This window comes from Mchenga conophoros, linkage group LG16, assembly GCF_057382185.1.
Source record: "Mchenga conophoros isolate Kocher_MC1m ecotype Shallow Benthic linkage group LG16, M_conophoros_male_GT1.1, whole genome shotgun sequence".
Classification (NCBI taxonomy): Eukaryota; Metazoa; Chordata; class Actinopteri; order Cichliformes; family Cichlidae; genus Mchenga; species Mchenga conophoros.
The window spans coordinates 3,363,293-3,387,821 of record NC_140541.1 but is presented as its reverse complement, the minus strand read 5'-3'; the positions used below and the strand labels follow the sequence as shown (position 1 = coordinate 3,387,821).

The 24,529-nt window shown below is 43.9% G+C and overlaps 1 protein-coding gene across 5 annotated transcripts in view; it reads right to left on the bottom strand.

The window, feature by feature from the left end:
* LOC146556099 (aryl hydrocarbon receptor-like) overlaps positions 1-24,529 on the bottom strand; it is a 69,905-nt gene that overhangs the window by 21,639 nt on the left and 23,737 nt on the right. For all 5 annotated transcript variants that reach the window (XR_014888862.1, XM_085248326.1, XM_085248327.1 and 2 more), the window contains 4 exons: positions 3,019-3,130; positions 1,915-2,048; positions 1,243-1,445; positions 291-400 (listed from right to left, as the gene is read on the bottom strand). Coding sequence is in view for 4 of the 5 variants with exons in the window: in XM_085248326.1 (XP_085104452.1) it covers positions 291-400; positions 1,243-1,445; positions 1,915-2,048; positions 3,019-3,130 (559 nt within the window). In the remaining variant the exon portion in view is untranslated. The remainder of the gene's footprint in view (positions 1-290; positions 401-1,242; positions 1,446-1,914; positions 2,049-3,018; positions 3,131-24,529) is intronic.

The following is a 24,529-nucleotide window of genomic DNA, read 5'->3' as shown; positions in this document are numbered from 1 at the left end:
GCAGGTGTTAGCACGGCCCCTCTCGAGAACCCTCAATGTCTACATGGATTTAATTCCTGATGTGTAATTCCTGATATTATCCTCGCAGTCACACAGCTCTGGTTATGACCACAGAAGCTCCACCCACCTGCTGATCAAAACTTGTGTTTACACGAGGCAACAAATCAGAAGAACGCCTCGCAGAGAATGGAAATGAGGGATTTTCAGGCACTGCACAGGGCACAAGTGTTCAGCCCCATCTTTGAATGAACTAGACTGTTTTGGTTGACAGCTGGTTTTTGGTTACTTACTTCGGACATGGTTCTCTGCACAGTACAACATATCTGCGGCGTGGATGAACTGATAGCCAGAGCCCCTCGCCCGCAGCTCAGCCTCCGTGTACCCCAGCACTATCTTCCCCCTGTACAAAAAACGACCAGAGTTACCTCGGGCAGCTGTTTACAGTTCATTCCACATGTCACTGTAAAGAAAGCAAAAACAAAAAACTATAGTATTATATTTCAGTATAGTCACCCTGTGAAACTTCTACCAGTGTGATGTTGTTTTAGTTTTCTCCATTTTTCTAAAAAATAAAACAACTCCCACCCATCTGACACACCCATGGATCTCATGAAGGAGGATACATATGATCAAAACAGGTACAACACAACTTAACTTAACCTCCGACCTCGCGTCCACATATGTGGACGTCACATTTTGGGTTATTTGGACCAAAATACTCAATTGTGGTCTACAAGGGCCTGATAGCCACTCACGAGGACATTATACTGCTACTGTTCTATTGAAACAAATATCCTCATACGTGGCTCTCATTTTTCTTAGAAACAAAAATTAGATTAAAAAAAATTCTGGTAATTCTTTATTTTTACATTCATCAGGTCCCAATCAGCCCAGATATCAAAGAGAAATGAAAAATGCTGCCGTGGAAGAGTTCAGGTCTTAGGAGGTTCAGCATAACTAGTCTGCGGTTTGTCAGCTAGATTTCTTTGTCTCACTTTGAAAATCATTCAACAGAAAATGAGCGATGGCACCTGAAATCTAACACCCAATGAAAATGCTCCACTTTAGCAGGTGGCTAACACAAATCTCAAACCGAACTGTACCTCCTAACCCTAACAAACAAACAAACAAACAAACAAACAAACAAACAAACAAACAAACAAACAAACAAACAAACAAACAAACAAACAAACAGACGTGAGGTGTCTCAGTCGAATACAAAGTACTGAAATGTATTTTTACTTTGCGTCACAGGCCATGGGGGTGAAGTCCAGCTTGTGTTTGGTTCTAAAGATCATGTTCTTGGTTCTGATCTCTAGAATGGATGGAGGCTGAAGAGGAGTTGCAATAGCGAATAATGCAAGCAGCGGCGCAGCTTTCCCTCCATTTTCTTGCCACTGGTTCTGCCCATGCAAGAACTTGAGCCTTCCCTGGATATTCAAAGCCTGGAAGTAAGCAAAATAAGCAGTTATCCTTCTGGTAATGGATGTGACTTTGTATTTGTATTAGTAGATGTACTGTTTTTATAACCTGTGAGTACTACAGGTAACTGTAAAGATGGATCTTTGAGGGAAAACCTCAGTGAAGGTGGGCGTTAGCGGGCATGGGGACATGGAAACAGGTAGCAGACGACTCTGATAAAAGTTTGGATTCTTTTCTGGGAAAATGAAGCTCAGGAAACTGCTCGCCTATCAGTTTGAATATTAGTGATCCAGACTGTGAGTAGAAAGGGCTTTGAGGGTTCAGTTAGAGCTGAAAAGTACTACATAAATACCTGTTCATGTCTTTAACCCACCAGGTTTATAAGAATACACAGATACACTCCTACGATAGATGTCTACGTGCAGAGAACGGGAACGTCAAGTCCAGCGTGTTGATGTGTTAGCTCTGGTAAAAATAGAAAATGTCACGTACCAGGAAACCAGAAGAGTTGTCCAAGAGGCAGCGAAAGCGACACACAAAGCTTCTCTCCAGGAAGGACGAGTTCTCCGGGGGCAGTTGCTCCGGGTTGTAGCAGACCACAGATGAGCTACTGTCAAATTCCATCTCTATAAAAACCACAAAGAAAACTGTGGGCAGAGCCATACTTCCATGTGTTGGTGTGTTTGTAATGCAGTGATTCTTGAAGGTCTGAATGGGCATTAGATATTGATTTTCAACCGGGTCCCTTGGGCACAGAGATTTTTAAAATGACAGTAGGTACTCGGGATGATGAGATACTCAAACTTTATACTGGAGAACGTCCGCTCATCTTCTGAGAAACTCTACCTCCATAAGATACAACCTGTTCATTCAACAGGTTCATTTAAATGTTCCTCCAGCTTTGCTTTTTCCTGCCTCAACTTTTTGAGACACATCAAATTCAACATGAGTTGTTATAATGTAGCAAACTGTCCTGGTTTAAAGATTTGATGTTTTCAGAAATGTGTTCCTGAGATTTGCAAATGATTTAAAGAAGAGAGTGCAAACGGTTTCTCGGAGTCCGTCGGTTGTGTCAGGGCCACAGGTCTTAAACACAGTGCTAACACGTAACACATAAGCATTTTAAAACCCAAACACACTTCACCTCATAAGCCACAGTGAAGATCACAGGGTCATGTGATCTGACCCGAGGCTGTTCTTACAGCTTAAACCATCTGATACTGACATCCAAATGTTCATGGTTGTGTTCATGTGGACAGCAGTGGAAGGTCAAAAACAAAGACTTTCATATTTGAGTCTTTAAGAAGTTCACAAATAATATTCAGTTAGATGATGGCAAAGATAATATTGAAAGATTTGCAGAATCTGGGGAAATCTGCAAGTTTTGGGTCCAACATTGTAACAAACACAATGCCGTTGAAATAACTCTCACAGTTGCAAAGGTAAGTTAAAACTTTACCAAGCAAAGACAGAGTAAAAAAGAAAAACGAGGTTGAGAAACTGGGAAAAGCCTTTGAGGGTAAAGGGCTCTGTAGTAAAGGAGTGTGTGTGCTGAGCTGTCATACAGGAATGACAGCACGTGTGGGGTGAGATCACCTTTGGGGGATGTTGGATCAGGAGGATTCAAAGCCCAGTCCAGGTTTCTTCTGAGCTCCTGCTGGTCCTCCGTGTGGACCAGTTCATACACACTCTGGTGCATGACATCAGTCTGAGAGAGAAAAAGAGACATTTATAAGCTTTTTAAAAACGTAACCTGATTCTAATTCTTTATTTTCCTCAACCTCATTGTTTGTTGATCTGTTGACGTGCAACGGTGTTGGTAGTGTGTAAAGACTGTAGGTTGTGTGAGTCTGACTATGTGAAGTGATCTGAATGTGAATCTATGCTGCTGCTGTTGTAAACATCTGTTGTGCCTCGTCATAGTAGTTACATGGAGACTAGCATCTTCACTGAGTAACACACTTAATGCTACCAGTAAACTAAAAGCACACATTAGGTGATGTAATGGTTTCAACTTTAGTCTAAGAGAAGTTAAAGAATAAAACAAACCTGCTTACACTCTGTGTGCGGTCGACACAGCACTTCTTTTATTTTTATTTTTTGCAAATATTTTTATTGAAATAAGAAAACAGTACTTGCAGTTACCGAAATACAATTGACCTTTCTTCATTTTCCTAAGTAAATATACTTATATATACATTAGGGGTGCAACGATACACAAAATTCACGGTTCGGTTCGGTTCGATACTTTGGTGTCACGGTTCGATATTTTTTCGATACAAAAAAATGTTCATGCCTTTTTAATTTGTCATTTATTAAAATTATAAATATATATTTTAACTCAAAAGTACAGTTTTTAAATTTAACCCTAACCCTTGTGCGTGTTCTTTATTTTGACAGCGAATGCGCACCTGCGCACCACTTATGTGCAGCCCTGGTTATTTAGCTCATCATATTGCAGCCACAGAAATTCTTTTGTCCATGAAACCATAAAGCTGCACTTTCTTTTTGCCTTATAGTCTGATTTGTCATAACTTCTCCGTTTTGTGGTAAGCTTTTCTTTGGCTGTCACTTCTTCACCCTGACCTGTCTTATTTGGCTCAGCAGAACTGAAATGCTTTTACACGCTCACTCACATAAGCTCAGCGATTCTCTGCGCGATCAACCTCTCACATGTTTAAGCTGCGGGAGATTTCACTTGTCATGTTTGCATAGTAAGCTAACGATTAATAAGACGATGTCAGAGGAATTGGTGCACAAATTATCATCACTCACAGATCAGTGCTGTCGCTCTCTATACACAGTTCGCACGATTGCAAAGTGAAAGCAAAAAAACAAGCGCAAATTCAAACGCGACTTCAATATGTCACATATTGACAGTGGCTCACCGATGCCAATGACATAATTACTAGGGCTGAACGATTATGGAAAATAATCTAATTGCGATTTTTTGCCCCAATATTGCGATTGCGATGCGATATGCGATTATTTTTTAAGGTATTTGTCTTCTGTATTATTAAACAAAGACAAGCAATACATCATATAGTATGGCCAATACTATATTACATTAATTTTAAACTGTTCTTTCCTGGAAGACAGACCTCTGTTATGATGACATGAGGTGATGCATGAATTGATGACTGACATTTTTATTTAACTTCTTCAATCACAACAGTATATTTGAACATACACAATAGTTTATTTTTAGCTTACAAACATCTGAGCATAAAGTGCTGACAAGGAACCCTGGTGTAAACATTAAAATGAAAGTCAGTACAATGTGCAGATTGCAGAAATATACATAAAAAAAATCAGTGGCTTTACCACACTCAGTTTTTCGACATCTGTGAACTACTAGACAGTCATTCAATTAAAAAATAATATTAAATAAATAAAACTAATAAATAAAAAATACACACATCTTACTGATCTCTGCAGTCAGTAACATTACACATAAAGTGCAAACATAATAGCAATTGTATAAACACACACACAAACACGCCTTTAAAGTTTAAAGGCGTGAAATTGGACGGTCTAGTTCTGATTAGCGTCACCGCTGTCTCGGTGGAGTTTAATAAACTCGGCCGTCTGCTTCTTGCTATCTAAAATATAACCAGACACTGGTGTAAATTCTCGACTGTCTCATACTTCTGTTTAATAAGTTTTCTGTTTGACGTTTAGTCAGCTGTGTGAAAACCAAGGAGGAACCCACCCGGGGGATTAATAAAGTTTTATTTTATCTAATCTAATAACTTTAATCTCAGCCAAACCGATTTACTCACGAACAAACAAAACACTGAAAAAAGCCCAACAATAACATTTTTAGGTTGTCTAAGTGACTTATATATTACGTTTAACCCGAGCAGCGAAACTCCGCGGTGATCTGAAAATGATGTGCCGGGAGTTGTGCCGTTCTCGGCCGCATCAGTAACCCTCGAGCTCCCGGCTAGCTGTCGAGCTGGTGGGTAGCAGACGCCTCTGAAAACGTCGAAGCACTTTTGCAAATATGGGATATCTTGATAAACTGAGCAGATATTTGATGTTTACACAACTACTTTCTCGCCTGAAAATATGTTAAAAGTTTATTTTGTGACCCAGAAAGATTAGTATGAGTAATTTTAAAACTTAGTAGCGGCCGCCATTGCTGGAAACTGGAGTTTGGCTGGGCCGCGCTATGAATTCTGGGATATGGTAGTAATTTGGACAGCCTTCGGCACGTCGCTGTGACGTAATCGGTCTACAAATGCGGCCTCAGGAGGATGCAGCCCATGAATTTGGACATGTCCAGAGTATAATCGCAGCCTTTGCGGTTAGAAAATTGCACTTGATCATGTCGCGATATTATCGCAAATGCGATATATCGTTCAGCCCTAATAATTACCCAGCTACATTTCTGAAAGAATGCAAAAGCATTGACATATATTTTTCCTACAATAGCCCGACAGTGCAGCCTAGGCGGAGTAGTCGAACGCAGATTCACTGAGCGCTCAACACAGACAGCATCGTCGGAAGGAAAGTTGATCAAATAAATTACAAATGTTGTATTGTTCGATACATATGCGTACCGAACCGAAAGCACTGTATCGAACGGTTCAATATCGATACGAATATCGTTGCACCCCTACTATACATATATATATATATAAAAACAACTAAACAAAAACGCATTCTAAAACAATGCAACAGTAACAGAAGTACATTTAGACAGGCACTACCTCTAGACTAGTAAAATAAGAAATAAAGGGTTGGCACTTTTTGCAACCTCTCAACGTATATTTAATTTTTTCAAGTTTAAAAAAAAACACAACATCTTTAAGGCACTGGGAAACAGTAGGTAGGATACTTAACAGACTTCCAATGCAACAATATTAGACGTCTCGCTAATGGGATGTGAAGGCTATAATATCCTTTTGTGTGGAATCAAGTGTACGTGAGCGATCAGGAATCCTGAATACAGCAATCAGAGGACAAGGATGAAGAGTTACCCCAAGAACAGCTGACATAATAGCAAAATACCCAGTCCAGGAACCTTGTAGCTCAGGACACAGAAAAAGCATGTGGCTAAGGTGACAAGGAGAGCCGTGGCATTTATCACCAGTGTTGGTCAAGTTACTTGAAAAAAGTAATCAGTAACTAATTACTGATTACTTCCCAAAAAAGTAATCCCGTTACTTTACTGATTACTTATTTTCAAAAGTAATTAATTACTTAGTTACTTAGTTACTTTTTAAAAACACGATTTACAACCTGAATAGGTGATAAATAGATCTTTCAGCCCAATTCTACTTTTTCTGCATAATCCATCATACAAAATGTAATCAAATGGAAAAGTCTCTTTTTAAAACTTGTTTTATTAATTTTAATCTTTTAACTTTATGCATCAAGCAAAGATTTAATTATCTGCAACATTCTCTGACTTGAATAAATTAGTTTAACATTTAAAGCTATTTTCTGCACATTTCAGCACATAAAATAAAAAAAATTTTGTGTTTACACTCAGTCTTTCAAATAGATGCAAGTAAAACACAGCAGAAAATAAATAAAGTCAAAAACTCAGCGGTCCTGTTGCTCTATTTTCACCTGTAAAGCAGGAGTGGGGTAGGCGGAGGTTTACCCTGGTGCAGGTGTGCCGCGGTCAGTGGAAGAATCCGCGAGTTTCTCTGTGAGTTTCCCATTACGTCGTAGCTACTCGGTGCTTGCTCAGAAGTTTAGGGGTTTTTTGCTGTAAAAAGAAGTTTTCTTCCCACGCACAGCGGACACTAATGTTTTTGTCACTTTTTATGGATTCAAACTCAAAGTAAGGTCAGTACTTCCACACTTTAAACGCTGCACGCTCATACTCTCTCTGCACTCGATATATGATCCATTGTTGATCTGCACACAGCTGTTGTCACTAACGTCACACTCGCTTACGTCACTGTCGTGAGACATTCTCGCAAAAAGTCACGGTTTTAGTAACGCAGTAACGCAGCGTTCCTACGGGAAAGTAACGGTAATCTAATTACCGTTTTTGCAATAGTAATCCCTTACTTTACTCGTTACTTGAAAAAAGTAAGCAGATTACAGTAACGCGTTACTTGTAACGCGTTACTGCCCATCTCTGTTTATCACATTTATTTTCCACTTCTGGATACAATTCAGAAAGTCTAGACTCAGAGAAATGCACCCTGTGTATGACCTTAAATTGAATAAGTCCAAGACGAGCGCAGGAGGTGGAAGATCGTACCCTCGCTATAGCCTGTTCCCAGGACTCCTCATGTATTTGAATTCCTAGTTCTCCTTCCCATGGACACTTAAGCTTAACATTAGAGTGGTTACTAAAAGACAGGATAGTATCATAGAGTTTCGAAATGGTTCCTCTGTGATGAGGAATAAATGATAACGTGGTTCCCACTGCTGTTCTGGAGGTAAAGAGGGGAAATTTGGGAAACACTTGGCAACAAAATGTCGAATTTGAAAATAGCGAAACAAATGGGTGATACGGAGATCGTAACGAGAAGACAAGTTGGCAAAACTATCCAAGACACCATCCACATATAAATGTTTGAACTGTTTTATACTCTTGTCACACCACACTGAGAATGTCGAGTCCAAGAGTGAAGGGGGAAACAAATGGTTGTTGCTTAGACGAGCCGAGGAAGACGGCATTACAAAATTAAAGTGCCGTCTAAACTGAAACCAGATCTTGAGTGTGTTAAGAACCACCTGATTATCAGTGTACAGAGAGGGTCTTACGGGTAAAGAGCAAAGCTGGTAAAGAAGAGCCCTTACATGATGATAGCTCCAACTTACACCACGACGAACCAGAAGATTTTAGCCAGTAGCAAAGTTTAGGCCCAGTAGTGGGCTAGAAAATGAGGTAATGCAAGTCCTCCACTAAATCTGCATCTCTGCAGTGAAGTTTTAGAAACCCTGGGTGGCTTCCCTCCCCAAATGAAAGAACCAATAATCTTGTCCAGTGAAACAAAAAAAATGTTTCAGCACAAATAATTGAATCGACTGAAATAAAAATTTTGGTAAGATGTTGGTTTTAACAGCATTAATCTTACCGATTAAAGGAAAGGGGGAGATTACCCTGTCTTTGAATATCAGATGTGATCCTTGTATAAGAGGAGACAAATTTGCTGATTTAAGGCCAGATAGAGAACGAATCACGTTAATCCCTAAGTACTTAAACCCAGATGGACTGAGACGAAAGGGTAGATTGGACTGTTGAAGTTGACGTGCTGCCGTATTAACAGGAAAACACTCACTTTTCCCTAAATCTAATTTATAACCTGAAAACAAGCTGAAGTTCTCCAGAATACCTAAAACAGCAGGGATGGAGCGTGTGGGGTCAGTCATATATAATAACAAATCATCTGCATACAATGATACTTTATGTGTAATTCCATTACGGATGATACCCCTGAATACAGAAGAAGATCTCAATGTAATAGACAGAGGCTCGATGGCAACGGCAAAGAGTAAGGGAGACAAAGGGCAACCTTGACGACAACCACGACCCAGCGCAAAATAATCAGAGTAAACATCATCAGTATGAACACTGGCTTTAGGGGACGAATAAAGAAGCCGAATCCAGGAAATAAATTTATCGCCAAAACCAAATTTCTCTAAAACTGCAAACAAGTACTCCCACTCCACCCTATCGAAAGCCTTTTCAGCATCTAAAGAAATCACAAGTTCGGGAAATTCAGATAGATGCTTTGAGTAAATAACATTAAAGAGTGTACGGGTATTAAAAAACAGTTGCCGTCTCTTTATGAAGCCATTCTGCTCTTCAGAAGCACATTCATTCATTTTAGCTTTATCTGTGGGAAATTCGGACCTGTACAACGAAGAGTAAAATGTTTTAAAGGTAGAATTAATTTCCAAGGGATCTGTAGTGATATTGTCATAAGAGTTTTTAATACTGGGCATCACTTGTGAGGAGGCCTGACGTCGTAGCTGATGTGCCAACAAGCGACTAGCCTTGTCACCGTATTCATAATATGAGCCATGACTGCGTAGTAACAAGTGCTCAGCCTCTTTGGTTGACATAAGATCAAACTCTGCTTGCAAATCAAGGAGCTGCTTCAGTAATTCTGGAGAAGGGTTCAGTGATCAAGGTTACTAATTGCAATTGGAGGACGGGACTGGAGACAGGAGGACGGGCAGCAGGTGAGTAAGTGACGGAAGTGACGGACAAGGTAAGCGACTCATGTTGTAACTGACGTCAGACGCCGGAGATTTTGGCGGAAAATTAAAGCAAATGGTAGTTTAGATTTGAACAAATTCATTTAAGCTTCAGCATTACCAAATACACTTATCAATTGTCTTATAACTAACACTATTTGTCTAAATAATCTCCAACACCCTGGAGAACAACGAGGAGAGTTTAGAGACTCTCCAAGATTACATCGATCAGTGCTTTCAGGATCTCGTGATGAAGAAGACCCCGTGTGCAGCTTCCCCGGCCAAAGCTGAGACGCCGTCGTCGAAAAGACAACGCTCGGCAGATTCCCCCGGCTCAACATCGCCAGCCGGCAAAGATATTGCCGACATATTGGAGTCAATCGACAAGCGATTGTCCAGTTTCGACGCAAGGCTGTCCTTGGTGGAGATTCTTCACCGAGAATTTAAATGCTTGCGAGAATCCCTGGAGTACAGCCAGCAGCAGGTGGAAACGCTCGCTGCTGAAAATACCACGCTAAGGGAGTCGGTGAAATGTCTCACAGATAATGTTACCCAGCTCAATAGAGAAAATAAAAAAATAAAAGAAACAGTTATCGATCTACAAGCTCGTAGCATGCGTGATAATCTGGTATTTTCTGGTATTCCAGAAGCCGCTGGAGAGGACGCGGAGACCACGGTAAAAAGCTTCATCAAAACCCACCTGAAGCTGCCGGAGGACACTGTGAAGAACATCGTCTTCGATCGGGTACATCGCCTCGGCCCCATTCGGGCTATGGCCGGGAGACCACGTCCTATCGTGGCCAAATTCGGCCACTTCAAACAAAAGCAACATGTGAAAAGCCGCGGCAGGGAATTAAAAGGAACGGACTTCAGCGTGAACGACCAGTTCCCCAAAGAGATCTTGGAACGACGCAGGGTCCTCTTCCCAATCCGACGTGGCTTCATCCAGAAGGGCTCCTGCGCTGTCATCGCTGTGGACGGCTGTACGTGGACGGACAGCTCCACCGCGACCCCAACATCACTCCGTGGCTGTATTAACCTCACACCAGATAAGAATCAGCTACACCATTTCCCTATCCACTCACACTAACTTGCATTAACATCTGTTTAACTTACCAGTATCAAATCGCATCTTAAAGTGTGATTTCATAGCAGAATTAACACCGTCACTCTCCGTCAGTGATTTAATTGGAATGTTTACGTTTTGGTTTTTTTTCTTCTCGTTTTTTTTTTTTCCTCTCTTTTCCCCCTCTTGGTTTTATGCTGCTCACCCCTGTCCTTGGTTTCTTTCTTTATTCCTTTCACTGCCTCGATCACCTGCTTCGACACTCATCCACAAACATCCTTTATTTCGACACATACGCACCATGCGCTCAACGGCAGCACATTTACATCAGTCAGACAGCGCACACAGTCATATAAGATACACACACACTTAAGCCAAGCCTACTCATATTAGTAACTATGCAAACACATAGTCAGACTCAGGGAGCATCTCGCCACACATTTTTTCTCTCTCTCCTTCTCTTTATTTATGAACAAGTGACGTATTCTCTCCACCTGTCTAAGCGACGCACACAGCATACATCCCTAGTTATACACAAACATCTATGGGTACACTGAGGTTCATTACATGGAATATAAATGGAGCTGGCTCCAGAGTAAAGAGGTTAAAAATATTTAACCAACTCAAAAAACTACAGGCGGATGTTGTCCTTTTACAAGAGACCCACAGACCTCTTAGAGGTTCGAATGAACTTAAAACACCTGAGTTTCCCAATGTGTTCTCAGCTTGTTATAATTCTAGACAAAGGGGAGTAGCAATTTTAATACATAAAAATATTAATTTCACAGTACTCGATACAGTTATAGATCCAGAGGGCAGATTCTTAATCATTAAACTATCTATACGTGATAAAAAGCTATGTATTGCAAGTGTATATGGTCCAAATGTTGATGATCCCTCATTCTTTCACGGTTTTTTCAGTGCACTCTCTGAACACTTAGATGGCACACTTGTTCTTGGAGGTGACCTCAACCTTGGACTAAATGAAGACATGGATAGGCTCAATACAGCGGGAACTCAGCGTAATTGGCAGTCCATAAATATAATCAAACAGTATATGAGGGACTTTGGTCTTTGCGATGCATGGCGCTCCCTTCACCCCACCAGTAAGGAATATACTTTTTTCTCACATGTCCATCACTCCTACTCTCGTCTGGATTATTTTTTGGTCAGCAGCTCACTGCTGAACGACATTTCAGACACTGAGATTCACCCTATAGCTGTCAGCGATCATGCTCCTGTATCTTTAACACTAATGCACAAGAATAATACTACGCCAAGAAAAAACTGGAGATTTAATATATCACTACTTAAAGATGAAGACTTTATTAAATATTTTAAAAAAGAGTGGACTTCATATTTGAACTATAATGACACTCCCGAAACATCAGCTTCTGTTCTATGGGAAGCAGGGAAAGCTGTGATGAGAGGTAAAATAATTTCTTTCTCATCACATAAAAAGAAAAAAGAAAACAAAAATATTCAGGAATTAGAAAAAAACATCAAATCACTAGAAGAAGCCTACGCGTCCCACCAAGATCAGGAAACATTGAACAAAATACGCAAAACAAAACTAGAATTAAATGAGATAATTGATAAAAAAACAAAATTCTTAGTACAAAGACTACGCCTACAAAATTATGAACATGGTAATAAATCCGGTCAATTTCTAGCAAACCAGCTAAAAATAAATAAAGAAAAAACAACTATATGTGCTGTTCAAGATTCATCTGGGAACACAATATATGAACCGATACAAATAAACAACATTTTCAGGGATTTCTATAAAACGTTGTATTCACCACAAATAAACCCATCTAAAAAAGAAATTGATCAGTTTTTGGACAACATAACTCTTCCAAAATTATTGGACACTCAAGCAATGGCACTGGATTCACCACTGACACCAGGTGAACTCCAGGAAGCCCTGATAAGTATGCCCAGTAATAAGGCTCCAGGTCCAGACGGCTTTCCTGCAGAATTCTACAAAGAATTCTGGTCGATTCTAGCACCAGTTTTCTACAGAACGTTGTTGGAAATTAAAGAAAAGGGCAGACTTCCATCAAATATGAATTCTGCAAACATTAATCTCCTGCTAAAACCAGGCAAAGACCCTGTATATCCCTCAAGCTATCGTCCAATATCCCTTATAAATGTAGACCTTAAAATAATCTGCAAAGCTCTCTCAAAGAGACTGGAGAAAATAACCCCCCTCTTAATTCATCCTGACCAAACTGGTTTCATAAAAGGTAGGCACTCATCAACAAATACACGTAGATTACTTAATTTGATAGACTACTCATACAGTAAAAACCTAGAAACTACAATATTCTCTTTAGACGCAGAAAAAGCATTTGACAGAGTTAACTGGAAATTTCTATTTGCAACTTTACACAAATTTGGTTTTGGATCCTCTTTCATAAACTGGTTAAAAATATTATATAATTCCCCAACAGCTTGTGTTAGAACAAATGACCAGACATCCTCCAGCTTCTGTCTCTTGAGGGGCACCAGGCAGGGATGCCCACTCTCCCCTTCACTATTTGCAATTTTTATTGAACCACTAGCAGCAGCAATTAGACAGAATTCAGTAATTAAGGGCATAAAATGCAAGAACGTGGAACATAAAATCAGCCTTTATGTGGATGATGTGTTACTCTTTCTCCAAAATTCACAAACCAATATCTCTGGGGTGATTGAATTGATAAACTCTTTTGCAAGAATATCAGATTACTCAATTAACTGGTCAAAATCTACAGTCCTACCGATTAATTGCTCCCTCCATAATTCCTCTTCTACACCACTGCAATCGGGAAATATAAAATATTTAGGTATTAATGTTTCTCCCAAGCTTGCAGATCTGACTAAATTAAACCATATCCCACTTTTAAAGAAGGTAGAAGATGATCTGGCTAGATGGAAATGTCTACCCATATCACTCATGGGAAGGGTTGCCGCTATAAAAATGATGGTCTTACCAAAAATAAATTATTTATTCTCAATGATCCCAACTAAACCGCCACAAGATTGGTTCAGATCTCTAGATTCATGTATGTCCAAATTCCTTTGGAAAAATAAACCCCCACGTATAAGCTTAAAAACACTACAAAAGACCAAGGATAAAGGAGGACTAGAACTACCTAACTTTCAGCACTACTTCTTAGCCAACAGGCTTCAGTTTATCTCAGGATGGCTAAAACATACCCTCTTAGATGAACCTTGGCTAGATGTAGAACAAGCACTCTGCAATAATCTAGAGATCTCAGACCTACCATTTATCAGCTCAAACATCCAACGACATGAATGCTTTAAAAGCATCAACATCAGCTCTTCTCTGACAGCATGGTGGGAGTTTCTAAAATTGACGGCGTCTTCATTAATCCCATGCAAACGTACACCTATCTGGAACAACCCTGACATATTACAAAACAATAATATGATAAACTTTTCAGATTGGAGTGATAAAGGAATCAAATATTTAGAACATATACTAGAAGGAACAGAATTTATTTCATTTGACGGACTAGTTACACAATATGGGATCAACAAGAAAAGATTTTTAGAATATCAACAAATTAAATCCATAGTAAAAAAGAAATTTAAACCAGGTCAAGTTGAACTACAAACACCACCAAGTGTGGTTCAATTTCTTACTCTTAAAACCCCCAAATTACTATCCAAAATATACAGAATGCTTTCTAAAACAGATGAATCAATATCACTTCCTATTGCAAAATGGGAAGCGGATTTATCAGTTAACTTAGACCTAAACTTCTGGTCTCAGATTTGCTTAAAAACCTTTCATCTAATTAGAAATCCCAGTCTTCAATTAATTCAATACAAAATATTACATAGAGTGCACTATACAGGTCATCGGATGTTCAAGATGGGCTTTACGTCTACCAACAACTGCTCACACTGCCAAACCAATTCACCGGACAATTATATCCACGCTCTTTGGTTCTGTCCACCAGTTCAGAAGTTTTGGCGCGAGATATGTGAAGACTTATCGAAGTGTCTGAAATGTAACATTCCAACTTCCCCCTTAGTGTGTTTGTTGGGCAGCTTAGATAATGTCACTTCAGAAAAGAATATCGCCCATATGGTTTTCACTGCCCTATGCATAGCCAAGAAAACAGTCCTCATGAACTGGAAAAATAAAAATAATCTTAATTCTAACCAATATAGAAATTATCTATTAGATTACATTAGTCTTGATACAGCCTCTGCCACCACATCAGATCAATTGCTCTGGGCTCCTTTGATCAGCTCCATCACCTAGTGGGGGTGGGGGGTCATAGTTTGGTCCCGCCTTCACTGTTGTGATTGGTGTGGGGGTAGGGACAGGCTTAGGGCGTCGGGGGGTTCCCCGGAGGCATCTTCCTTGGGGGGCTCAACCCGGGGTAGCGGTCATGTCCGGTTAGGGGCTCTGTTGGCTCTCAGGTGACTGTTTCCTCGCGGCTGCGTGCAGCGGGACTAGGGGAGGGTCTGTGCTGACGGACGTGGGTTACTGACCTGGTAGCCTGGCTGCCCCTGGGTGGGTCCGGGATGGGCGTGAGGTTCTGGGGGCGCTCCGTCTCTGGGCTGGGACCCGGACCGGGCCTCGGGGGCTTGGGTCCTGGTTGGTGTGTTGCCGGGGTTGTGGGCGGGTGGGTGCATGGGGGCCCAGCCCTGGAGCAGGGTGCCGCCGGTGCGTCGAGCCACCTGGGGGGCTCTTCAACTGGTGGGGGAGATTGTCACATCTTGCAGGAGCTTTCCTCTCCTCAGGAGCTCCCTCTGCAGGAGGGGGAGATACAGGAGAGGTGGAGGAAGATCTCAGCCTGGGTGTTTATTGTCTTATGTAGTCTGGAAGATGAGTGGATGGTGGGGTGGGTGCAGTTTTCTCTGTGGTGGGGTTGGGTGGACTGTCCCGGGCTCTGTGGGGCCGGGCGGCGCTGCTGCACTGGGCCCGGTCTGGATGGGCCTGGGCCCCCTTTCCCTGGCGGGTCGCGGAGTATGGGGGTGCCTACTGGGGTCAGCGGGGGAGCTGGCCCCAGGGAGGGGTCACTTGCCCCTCCCTTCCTTCCCTCCCCATCTCCAGCTGCCTCCCTCTTCCCGCTCCACCACAACCACCCACACATGCAGGGCCTTGGAGTAGGGGTATGTCACCAGGGTGCAGAGGAGGCTACCCCCCCCCCCCCCCCCCTGTCCCCTTCTGGCTGCCTCTGCCTCAATTTTATCCCACAACTTAGACATTCACATTACTCACACTCTCATTACACATACATATAGGATCTTGGGGGTGGGCACGATACACGGAGTCCAAAGTACCATCAGGGTGTACACCCCACCCCTGGCATCGTTGCCCACCTCTCAATTTTAAATACACGTAGACATTGAGGGCTAGCAGGAGGGACCATGCGCTTACCTGCTGCTCTCTGGCAGGTAGCTCCAAGCCCTCCTGGGTTTTAAATGCACCTTAGAACACACATGCATCAACATTACAATGAGCGGGTGGAGGGAGGTTTGGAGTCTTCTCTCACCCCCATTCTCTGTGACCTGCTGGAGCGGGGGGGCTAGGAGGAGGAGTTGGCCGTCCGACTGCGGTCTGGAGTGTGGAGCCTTCCTGCTGCTGCGGAGTCGGGGCGGTCTGCCTCCCCCCACCGCAGGGAAAAGGGAAACACCACCTGGGTCTGGGTGCAGTTCCCCCCTCCAGGGGCGGGGGCACCTAGACCCGGTTTGTAGAGTACGCTTGGGGAGTGTGATCGTGTGTACAGCGTCTCTTTATGTCTGTCTCCACGTTGGTTGAGTGTGGAGTAAGTGCATATGAGCGCATGAGGGTGGGAATGGATGTTTGTATCTGTGTGTGCCTGTATGTCTGTGTCTATATGTCAGGTTGGGTGTCAGGCGCCACCTCTCTGGGGACATCTCAGGCCCTCCAAGGTTTGGAGGCCTATCTCCCCCTACCACCACTTCCCCTGCCAGTGGCGGACCCCCTCAGATATCGGTGCGTTGGTGGTTCTTTGTGTCCGGGGATGGGCGTCCAGGTACACACCGGCTCACTCCTTGGCGGCCGCTTATCGGGGCCTGGAGCCTGGGGCTCGCTCGGGCCACTTCGGAGGTGGGGTGCCCCCGGCCTCTCGGCCTGGGGCTCGGTCACTCAGGCGCAGCTGGCTGCCGGCGGAGCTCACGGGCGCGTCACTGCAACCCCCCCTGGCTTCTGCTCCGCGGCTGCTGAGTGAGCCCTCATCTGGGACTCTCCTCAGCTCTTTCTGGGACAGTGGCGCGGCTGCCCCTCTGTTGGTCTTCCTTGGTCTCTTGTGTTCTGGGGGCCTCTGGATGTCTGGAGTTTTGATCTCCTCCACACCTGCTTCACGCCCTGGAGGACGGGGCTGTGGCCCCCCCACACCCTCTAGCAGATTATTACATGAAGGAACCTTTTAAAAAACAAAAAACAAGCGCGTCCATGCTCACAGGTGTACACACGGGTGATCACACCCACAAACTACACCCTTTTTGGCTCCTACCTCAAAGCACACTGTGTTCTGTTGATCTTATGTGCTGCACAATAATGTTTAATATTTAGTATTTACTGTCATATTCCCATATATCATTGTGATGTTGTTTATTCTATTACTCTTGTTCTCTTCTGCTTGCTTTCTTTTTTCTTTCTCAGCAGGTGATCCAGGTGATTGATATATGCATTTTTTTTTCTCTGCCCGTTCTGTTGGTTTTTGTCTTTTGCCCTTCTCCCCCGTCCCTCTTCTCAGCTGTTTCTCTTTCCCTCTTTCTTTCCCCCCTTCTTTCCCCCAGTCAAGTCTGTCCCGTATTCAGTAAGTGAAAATAAAATAAACAATAAAAGGTGAATCAAATGGACCATTACGGCAAGGCTGGGATGGTCAGTTTGGTAAAGTAAATCCGTTGGGCATCTTTCTTCGCCTTTAGACAACAATTCTGATGCAAAAGAGCCAAACGGGACAGGCAAAAAAAAAAAAAAAAAAAGGTTACTAATTGCAGCTATAAGTTCTTTAAGCCTGGCATTAATCTTTTTATTAGCACGAACAGAGTAAGAAATAATCTGACCTCTCAGGTAGCATTTAAGAGTCTCCCATAGCAGAGAATATGAAACTGAATCATCCTGATTGAAGGACAAGAACTCCTCAATAGAGCTTGAAATAAATTCAGAGTTAAACCTCCAAAGTGGAGGACTACGTTTATAGGTAGAAAGCTGAACATCCAATAGCAGAGGTGAAAGATCAGATATTACAATACCAGAATAGCCAGAAGAATTGACACATGAATTAAGAGTTCTGTCGATGAAAAAATAATCAATCCTGGAATAAGACTGGTGGACCTGAGAGAAAAATGAAAATTCTTTGAATGAAGGGTGCAAAATCTCCATGGATCAACAAGATCATTCTGTTTCATAAAATCTGAGAATGTTTTAGACATAGATGATTGCGTCAAATTACGAGGACTAGATCGATCCAAGGTTGGATCAAAAACACAATTCAGGTCTCCACCAAGGATCAGCAAATGAGTATTCAGAAAGGGGATGTTACTCAGCAATCTATTAGCGAATTCAGCACCATCAAAATTCAGGGCACATACCAACAAAACCTTTTTCTGCATTAGGGTACCAGCAACAATGATGTATCTGCCGTTCCTATCAGCGATATATTATTAATGTGAGTGAGAGATGTGTCACGTGCTAAAAGATGGCGCCTGTGTGTTTGGCATGCCGTCTATCGCTCTCTTCTATTTGTTTTATTTTATTGTTTTTAGTCAATTTTGTGCAACATGTCAGCCCTGCATTGTTTTATGATCGCCAGACATTATTGGAAATAGGCTCATCTACCCAAGCTTTAGCTCGGTTTGGAAATGACAACCAAGGCTTTCTGCCTCCCGATTTGGAAGTAACACCACCTCACTGGCGCTCCTTGCCATTGCCACTGGATGTGCGGAAGCGACGCAGGAGACGAGGTAACCGTGGAGGTCGCCTTGTCAAACTGAGACTCAGGATCTCTTGTTTTCCTCATGAGCTTCGCTCAATTTGTCGATCCTGCCCGCTACTCTTGGTGCCGTTGCGTGCTTTGGACCCGGTGGACTCCTGCTTGGTTCCTGTTGTGGGATCTCTCGAGAAGGGTTCTGCAAAACCCTCTCCTCTCCGACATCTGCGTTGGCGTGGAGTGGACCAAACAAACCTCCGACCTGTGGATCTGGTTGTTGCTGCCTCGGAAGCTCCCGAGCCAATTCCTCTCAGGTTGGGATTAATTAACGCCAGATCGGTGGCAAATAAGACATTCATTTTGAAGGAATTTTTCGCTTCCCATGCACTGGATTTTCTTTGCTTGACTGAAACTTGGATTCCACCCGGTGAGTTAAGTGCCTTTTCTGAATTACTGCCGGCTGGTTGTGCCTTTTTTAGTGTTCCGAGAGTTTCTGGTCGCGGAGGAGGGCTAGCTGTTGTTTTTAAGGCACATCTTGACTTTAAGCAGCTATCCCCATCGACACGCCACACCAGAACTCTGTTTGTGCGAACTGGGCCACTCGTCTTCGCTGTTGTGTGCGATTGTTTATCGGCCCCCAAAATATAACAAGGAGTTTTTATCCGAGTTCTCAGAGTTTCTTGCTGACTGTGCATCACGGTATGACCAGATCCTTTTACTTGGTGATTTTAATATACACGTCTGCTGCCCGGGGAAGCCCCTGGCTAAGGACTTTCTGGACTTAGTGAACTCTTTTAACTTTATTCAGTCTGTTAAAGGTGCCACTCAAGAACGTGGTCACACACTGGACTTGGTTTTATCACATGGTTTATCTGTCCAAAACGTACTTGTCGAGGATGCGGTGTTCTCTGACCATATGCCTATTTTATGTGATATTGTTCTTTTTAATCCTGTTCTTAAGCGTGCTGTACCTGCTCGATGTTATCGTGCTTTTGGCTCAGATACTGCCGAGTGGTTTTCCATATTGTTTGACCAATTTATTTCTTATCCTCCTGAGTTGTCCATCTCAGATGGATTAGTTTCTTGTTTGGATTCTGCTTGTAAATCTGTCCTCGACGCTGTCGCTCCTTTTATATTCAGACAATGCAAGCCAAAGGCTAGTCCTTGGCTAACTGATTTTACCAGAGCCGCTAGAAAAGAATGTAGAAGATGTGAAAGACGGTGGAAAAAAGATAGGCTGTGCGTCTCTATGGAAGCTCTTAAGACTAGCTGGAAAGTCTATCAGAGAGCAGTAAAGGCTGCCAAGCACTCCTATTTTTCTCAACTTATTGCTGCCAGCTCGCATAACCCTCGTGTTCTATATAACACTATAAATTCTGTACTTAATCCGGAAGGCTATATTCTTTTGCACTCTTCTGCGGTTATGTGCAATAAGTTTCTTAATTATTTTGTGGAAAAGGTTGCTAGTTTGAGACCTCCGACTCTACCTATTGCTGACCCAGCCATGCATGGTTCTTGCTCAAGTCTGTTCTCTGCTTTTCTACCAATTGTTTTATCTGATTTAGAGAAACTTGTGTTGAATGCTAAACCGTGTGGCTCTCCAAATGACGTTGTTCCTCCCTGTTTTCTTAAAAAGGTATTTCCTATCATCGGACCACACATTCTGAACATTATTAATACTAGTCTTTTGTCTGGTCAAGTACCTAGGGAATTTAAGCAGTCATACATCCTTTACTTAAGAAACCAGGCTTAGATAGTTCAGTCATATCAAATTTTAGACCGATCTCTAAGCTTCCCTTTCTTAGTAAGATTCTGGAAAGGATTGTTTATACTCAGTTGATGGACTACTTGAATGACTCTAAATTGTCAGAAATCTTTCAGTCCGGCTTTAAGCCATTCCACAGCACGGAGACAGCCCTTGTAAAAGTTATGAATGACATCCTGATAGCGACAGACCGTGGTAAATATGCAGTGCTGGTCTTGTTGGACATGACAGCTGCATTTGACACTGTGGATCACGATTTGCTGATCTCCCGCTTACAGCACGGTGTGGGAATTACTGGTTCGGCACTTTTGTGGTTAAAGTCCTATCTTTTAAATAGGACATTTTGTGTTAAGTTGGGGTCGGCTTCATCCTCTGTGGCCCCTCTGCTTTGGGGTGTTCCACAGGGATCTATTCTTGGGCCGTTATTGTTTTCATTGTACCTCTTGCCCCTTGGCGCGATTTTCCGAAAGCATAAAGTGCCATTCCATCTATACGCAGATGACTGCCAGCTCTACTTACCTCTTAGTCATTCTGATAGTCTCCCAACTGGACCTCTGCTTGACTGCCTTACTGATGTCAAAGCATGGATGGCAAAAAACTTTTTAAATTTTAATGATCGGAAGACAGAAGCAATTTTATTTGGCCCAAATCGTTCTTCTCATACTCTGGATGTTGATCTTGCAGCTTTGACTTCCCAACTAAAGAGTTCGATCACAAATCTCGGAGTTAAAATTGATTCTGCACTCACCTTTGATGACCATGTAAACGGGGTGGTAAAATCAGCATTTTATCACCTCAGACGTTTATCAAAGGTTAAGCCCTTTCTTTCCAAGCGTGACTTGGAAAGCGTTATTCATGCCTTTATTACCTCACGTTTAGATTATTGTAATTCTCTTTTAACAGGGGTTGGGCAGGGCACTTTGTCACGCCTGCAATTAGTGCAAAATGCTGCGGCACGATTTTTAACTGGTAGAAGAAAATTTGATCACATCACTCCGATTTTGGCCTCTTTACACTGGCTTCCAAATTGAATTCAGGATCCGTTTTAAAGTCCTTTTATTGGCTTTTAAATCTCTAAATGGTCTGGCACCTGTTTATTTGTCTGATTTGTTGAAGCCCCACGTCCCCACTCGTTCCCTTCGGTCAGCTGAGCAGTTGCTGCTTTCGGTCCCAAAGTCACGGCTGAAACTTAGAGGAGACCAAGCGTTCTCTGTTGCCGCGCCGATGCTTTGGAATAACCTTCCTCTCCATATTAGACAGGCTGCATCAGTGCCAGTTTTTAAGTCTTTATTAAAAACCTATTGTTATTCCCTGGATTTTAACTCTGTGGGTAACTGACATTTTTATTTTATTTTCCATCCATCCATCTTCATCCGCTTTGTCCGGGGCCGGGTTGCGGGGGCAGCAGCCTAAGCAAAGAGGCCCAGACCTCCCTCTCCCCAGCCACCTCCTCCAGCTTGTCCGGGGGAATACCAAGGCGTTCCCAGGCCAGCCGAGAGATATAATCTCTCCAGCGTGTCCTGGGTCTGCCCCGGAGCCTCCTCCCGGTGGGACATGCCCGGAACACCTCACCCAGGAGGCGCCCAGGGGGCATCCTTGTCAGATGCCCGAACCACCTCAGCTGGCTCCTTTCGATGTGGAGCAGCAGCTGCTCTACTCTGAGCCCCTCCCGGATGGCCGAACTTCTCACCCTATCTCTAAGGGAGAGGCCAGCCACCCTTCGGAGGAAGCTCATTTCTGCCGCTTGTATCCGCGATCTCGTTCTTTCGGTCACTACCCACAGCTCGTGGCCATAGGTGAGGGTAGGGACGTAGATCGACCGGTAAATTGAGAGCTTCGCTTTTACACTCAGCTCCCTCTTCACCACGACGGACCGGTGCAGCGTCCGCATTACTGCAGCTGCAGCCCCAATCCGTCTGTCGATCTCCGGCTCCCTTCTCCCATCACTCGCGAACAAGACCCCGAGATACTTGAACTCCTCCACTTGGGGCAGGAACTCATCCCCGACCCGGAGTGGGCACTCTACCCTTTTCCGGCTGAGAACCATGGCCTCAGATTTGGAGGTGCTGATCCTCATTCCCGCTGCTTCACACTCGGCTGCGAACCGTTCCAGTGCGAGCTGGAGGCTTTCACCCGATGAAGCCAACAGAACCACATCATCTGCAAAAATCAGAGATGAGATTCTGAGGCCACCAAAGCGAAAGCCCTCCGCCACTTGGCTGCGCCTAGAAATCCTGTCCATAAAAATTATGAACAGAACCGGAGACAAAGGGCAGCCCTGGCGAAGCCCATCACCCACCGGGAACGAGTCCGACTTATTGCCGGCAATGCGAACCAAGCTCTTGCAACGGTTGTATAGGGATCGAATGGCCCGTAGCAATGGGCCAGACACCCCGTCGACGTCAGCAGCGCTCCGCCAGCACTATACACAGTGCAGGTAGAGCACCGCTTTCCCCTCCTGAGACGTCTGACGGTTTGCCAGAATCTCTTCGAGGCAGTCCGAAAGTCTTTTTCCATGGCCTCTCCGAACTCCTCCCACACCCGAGTTTTTGCTTCAGCCACTGCCCGAGCCGCATTCCGCTTGGCCTGTCGATACCTGTCGGCTGCCTCCGGAGTCCCACAGGCTAACCAAGCCCGATAGGACTCCTTCTTCAGCCTGGTGGCTCCCTTCACCTCTGGTGTCCACCATTTGGTTCGGGGATTACCACCACGGCAGGCACCCACCACCTTGCGGCCGCAGCTCAATGCAGCAGCTTCGGCAATGGAGACTCTGAACATGGTCCATTCGGACTCAATGTCCCCAGTCTCCCTCGGAATGCTGTTGAAGCTCTGCCGGAGGTGTGCGTTGAAGATCTCGCGGACTGGGGCCTCTGCTAGACGTTCCCAGCACACCCTCACTACGCGTTTAGGTGCACCAGGTCTGTCCAGCGTCCTCCCCCGCCACCTGATCCAACTCACCACCAGGTGGTGATCAGTTGACAGCTCAGCCCCTCTCTTTACTCGAGTGTCCAGAACATATGGTCGCAGATCTGCTGATACGATTACAAAATCGATCATCGACCTACGGCCTAGAGCGTCCTGGTGCCACGTGCACTTATGGACACTCTTATGTTCGAACAGGGTGTTCGTTATGGCCAAACTGTGGTTAGCACAGAAGTCCAATAACAGAGCACCGCTCGGGTTCAGATCAGGGAGGCCGTTCCTCCCAATCACGCCCCTCCAGGTCTCGCTGTCGTTACCCACGTGAGCATTGAAGTCTCCCAGCAGGACAACAGAGTCTCCAGGTGGAGCACCCTCCAGCACCCCCCCCCCCCCCCAGGGACTCTAAGAAGGCTGGGTACTCTGAACTGCCACTCGGCGCATAAGCGCAGATAACAGTCAGGACCCGTTCCCCGACCCTAAGGCGCAGGGAACAAACCCTCTCGTCCACCGGGAAAAACCCCAACGTACCGGCAGCAAGCCGAGGGGATATTAGGATACCCACCCCAGCCCGCCGCCTCTCACCAGGGACAACTCCAGACTGAGACAGAGTCCAGCCCCTCTCCAGGAGACTGGTTCCAGAGCCCAAGCCATGTGTAGAGGTGAGCCCGACTATATCTAGCCGGTACCTCTCAACCTCACGCACTAACTCAGGCTCCTTCCCCACCAGAGAGGTGACATTCCATGTCCCTATTGCCAGTCTTGGCAGCCGGGGGTCAGTCCGCCAGGGCCTCCGCTCCTGGCCGCCACCCGGCACACAATATATTTTATTTTATTTATTTATTTATTTATTTATTTATTTTTTCATTTTTTTTATTGTTTTTTAACTTTATTGCTATGTCTATTACTATGTGCATATTAGTATTGTACAGCACTTTGGTCTACCAGGTGTGTTTTTAAAGTGCTATATAAATAAATAAATGATGATGATGATGATGATGATGATGATTAATGAGAATGGCCACTCCTCTAGCCTTCGAATTAAAAATTGGGTGAAAGACCTGACCTACCCAAGGGCAATATAACCTATAATCATCCTTAATGCGAAGATGAGTCTCCTGTAAAAATGCTATGTCAGAATTTAGACGTATCAAGTGAGTAAAAACCTTAAATCACTTAACAGGGCTACCCATACCTCTGATATTCCAACTAATGAACCTAAGAGGCATGCCTGACCCAGCAATGCTGGGGTCT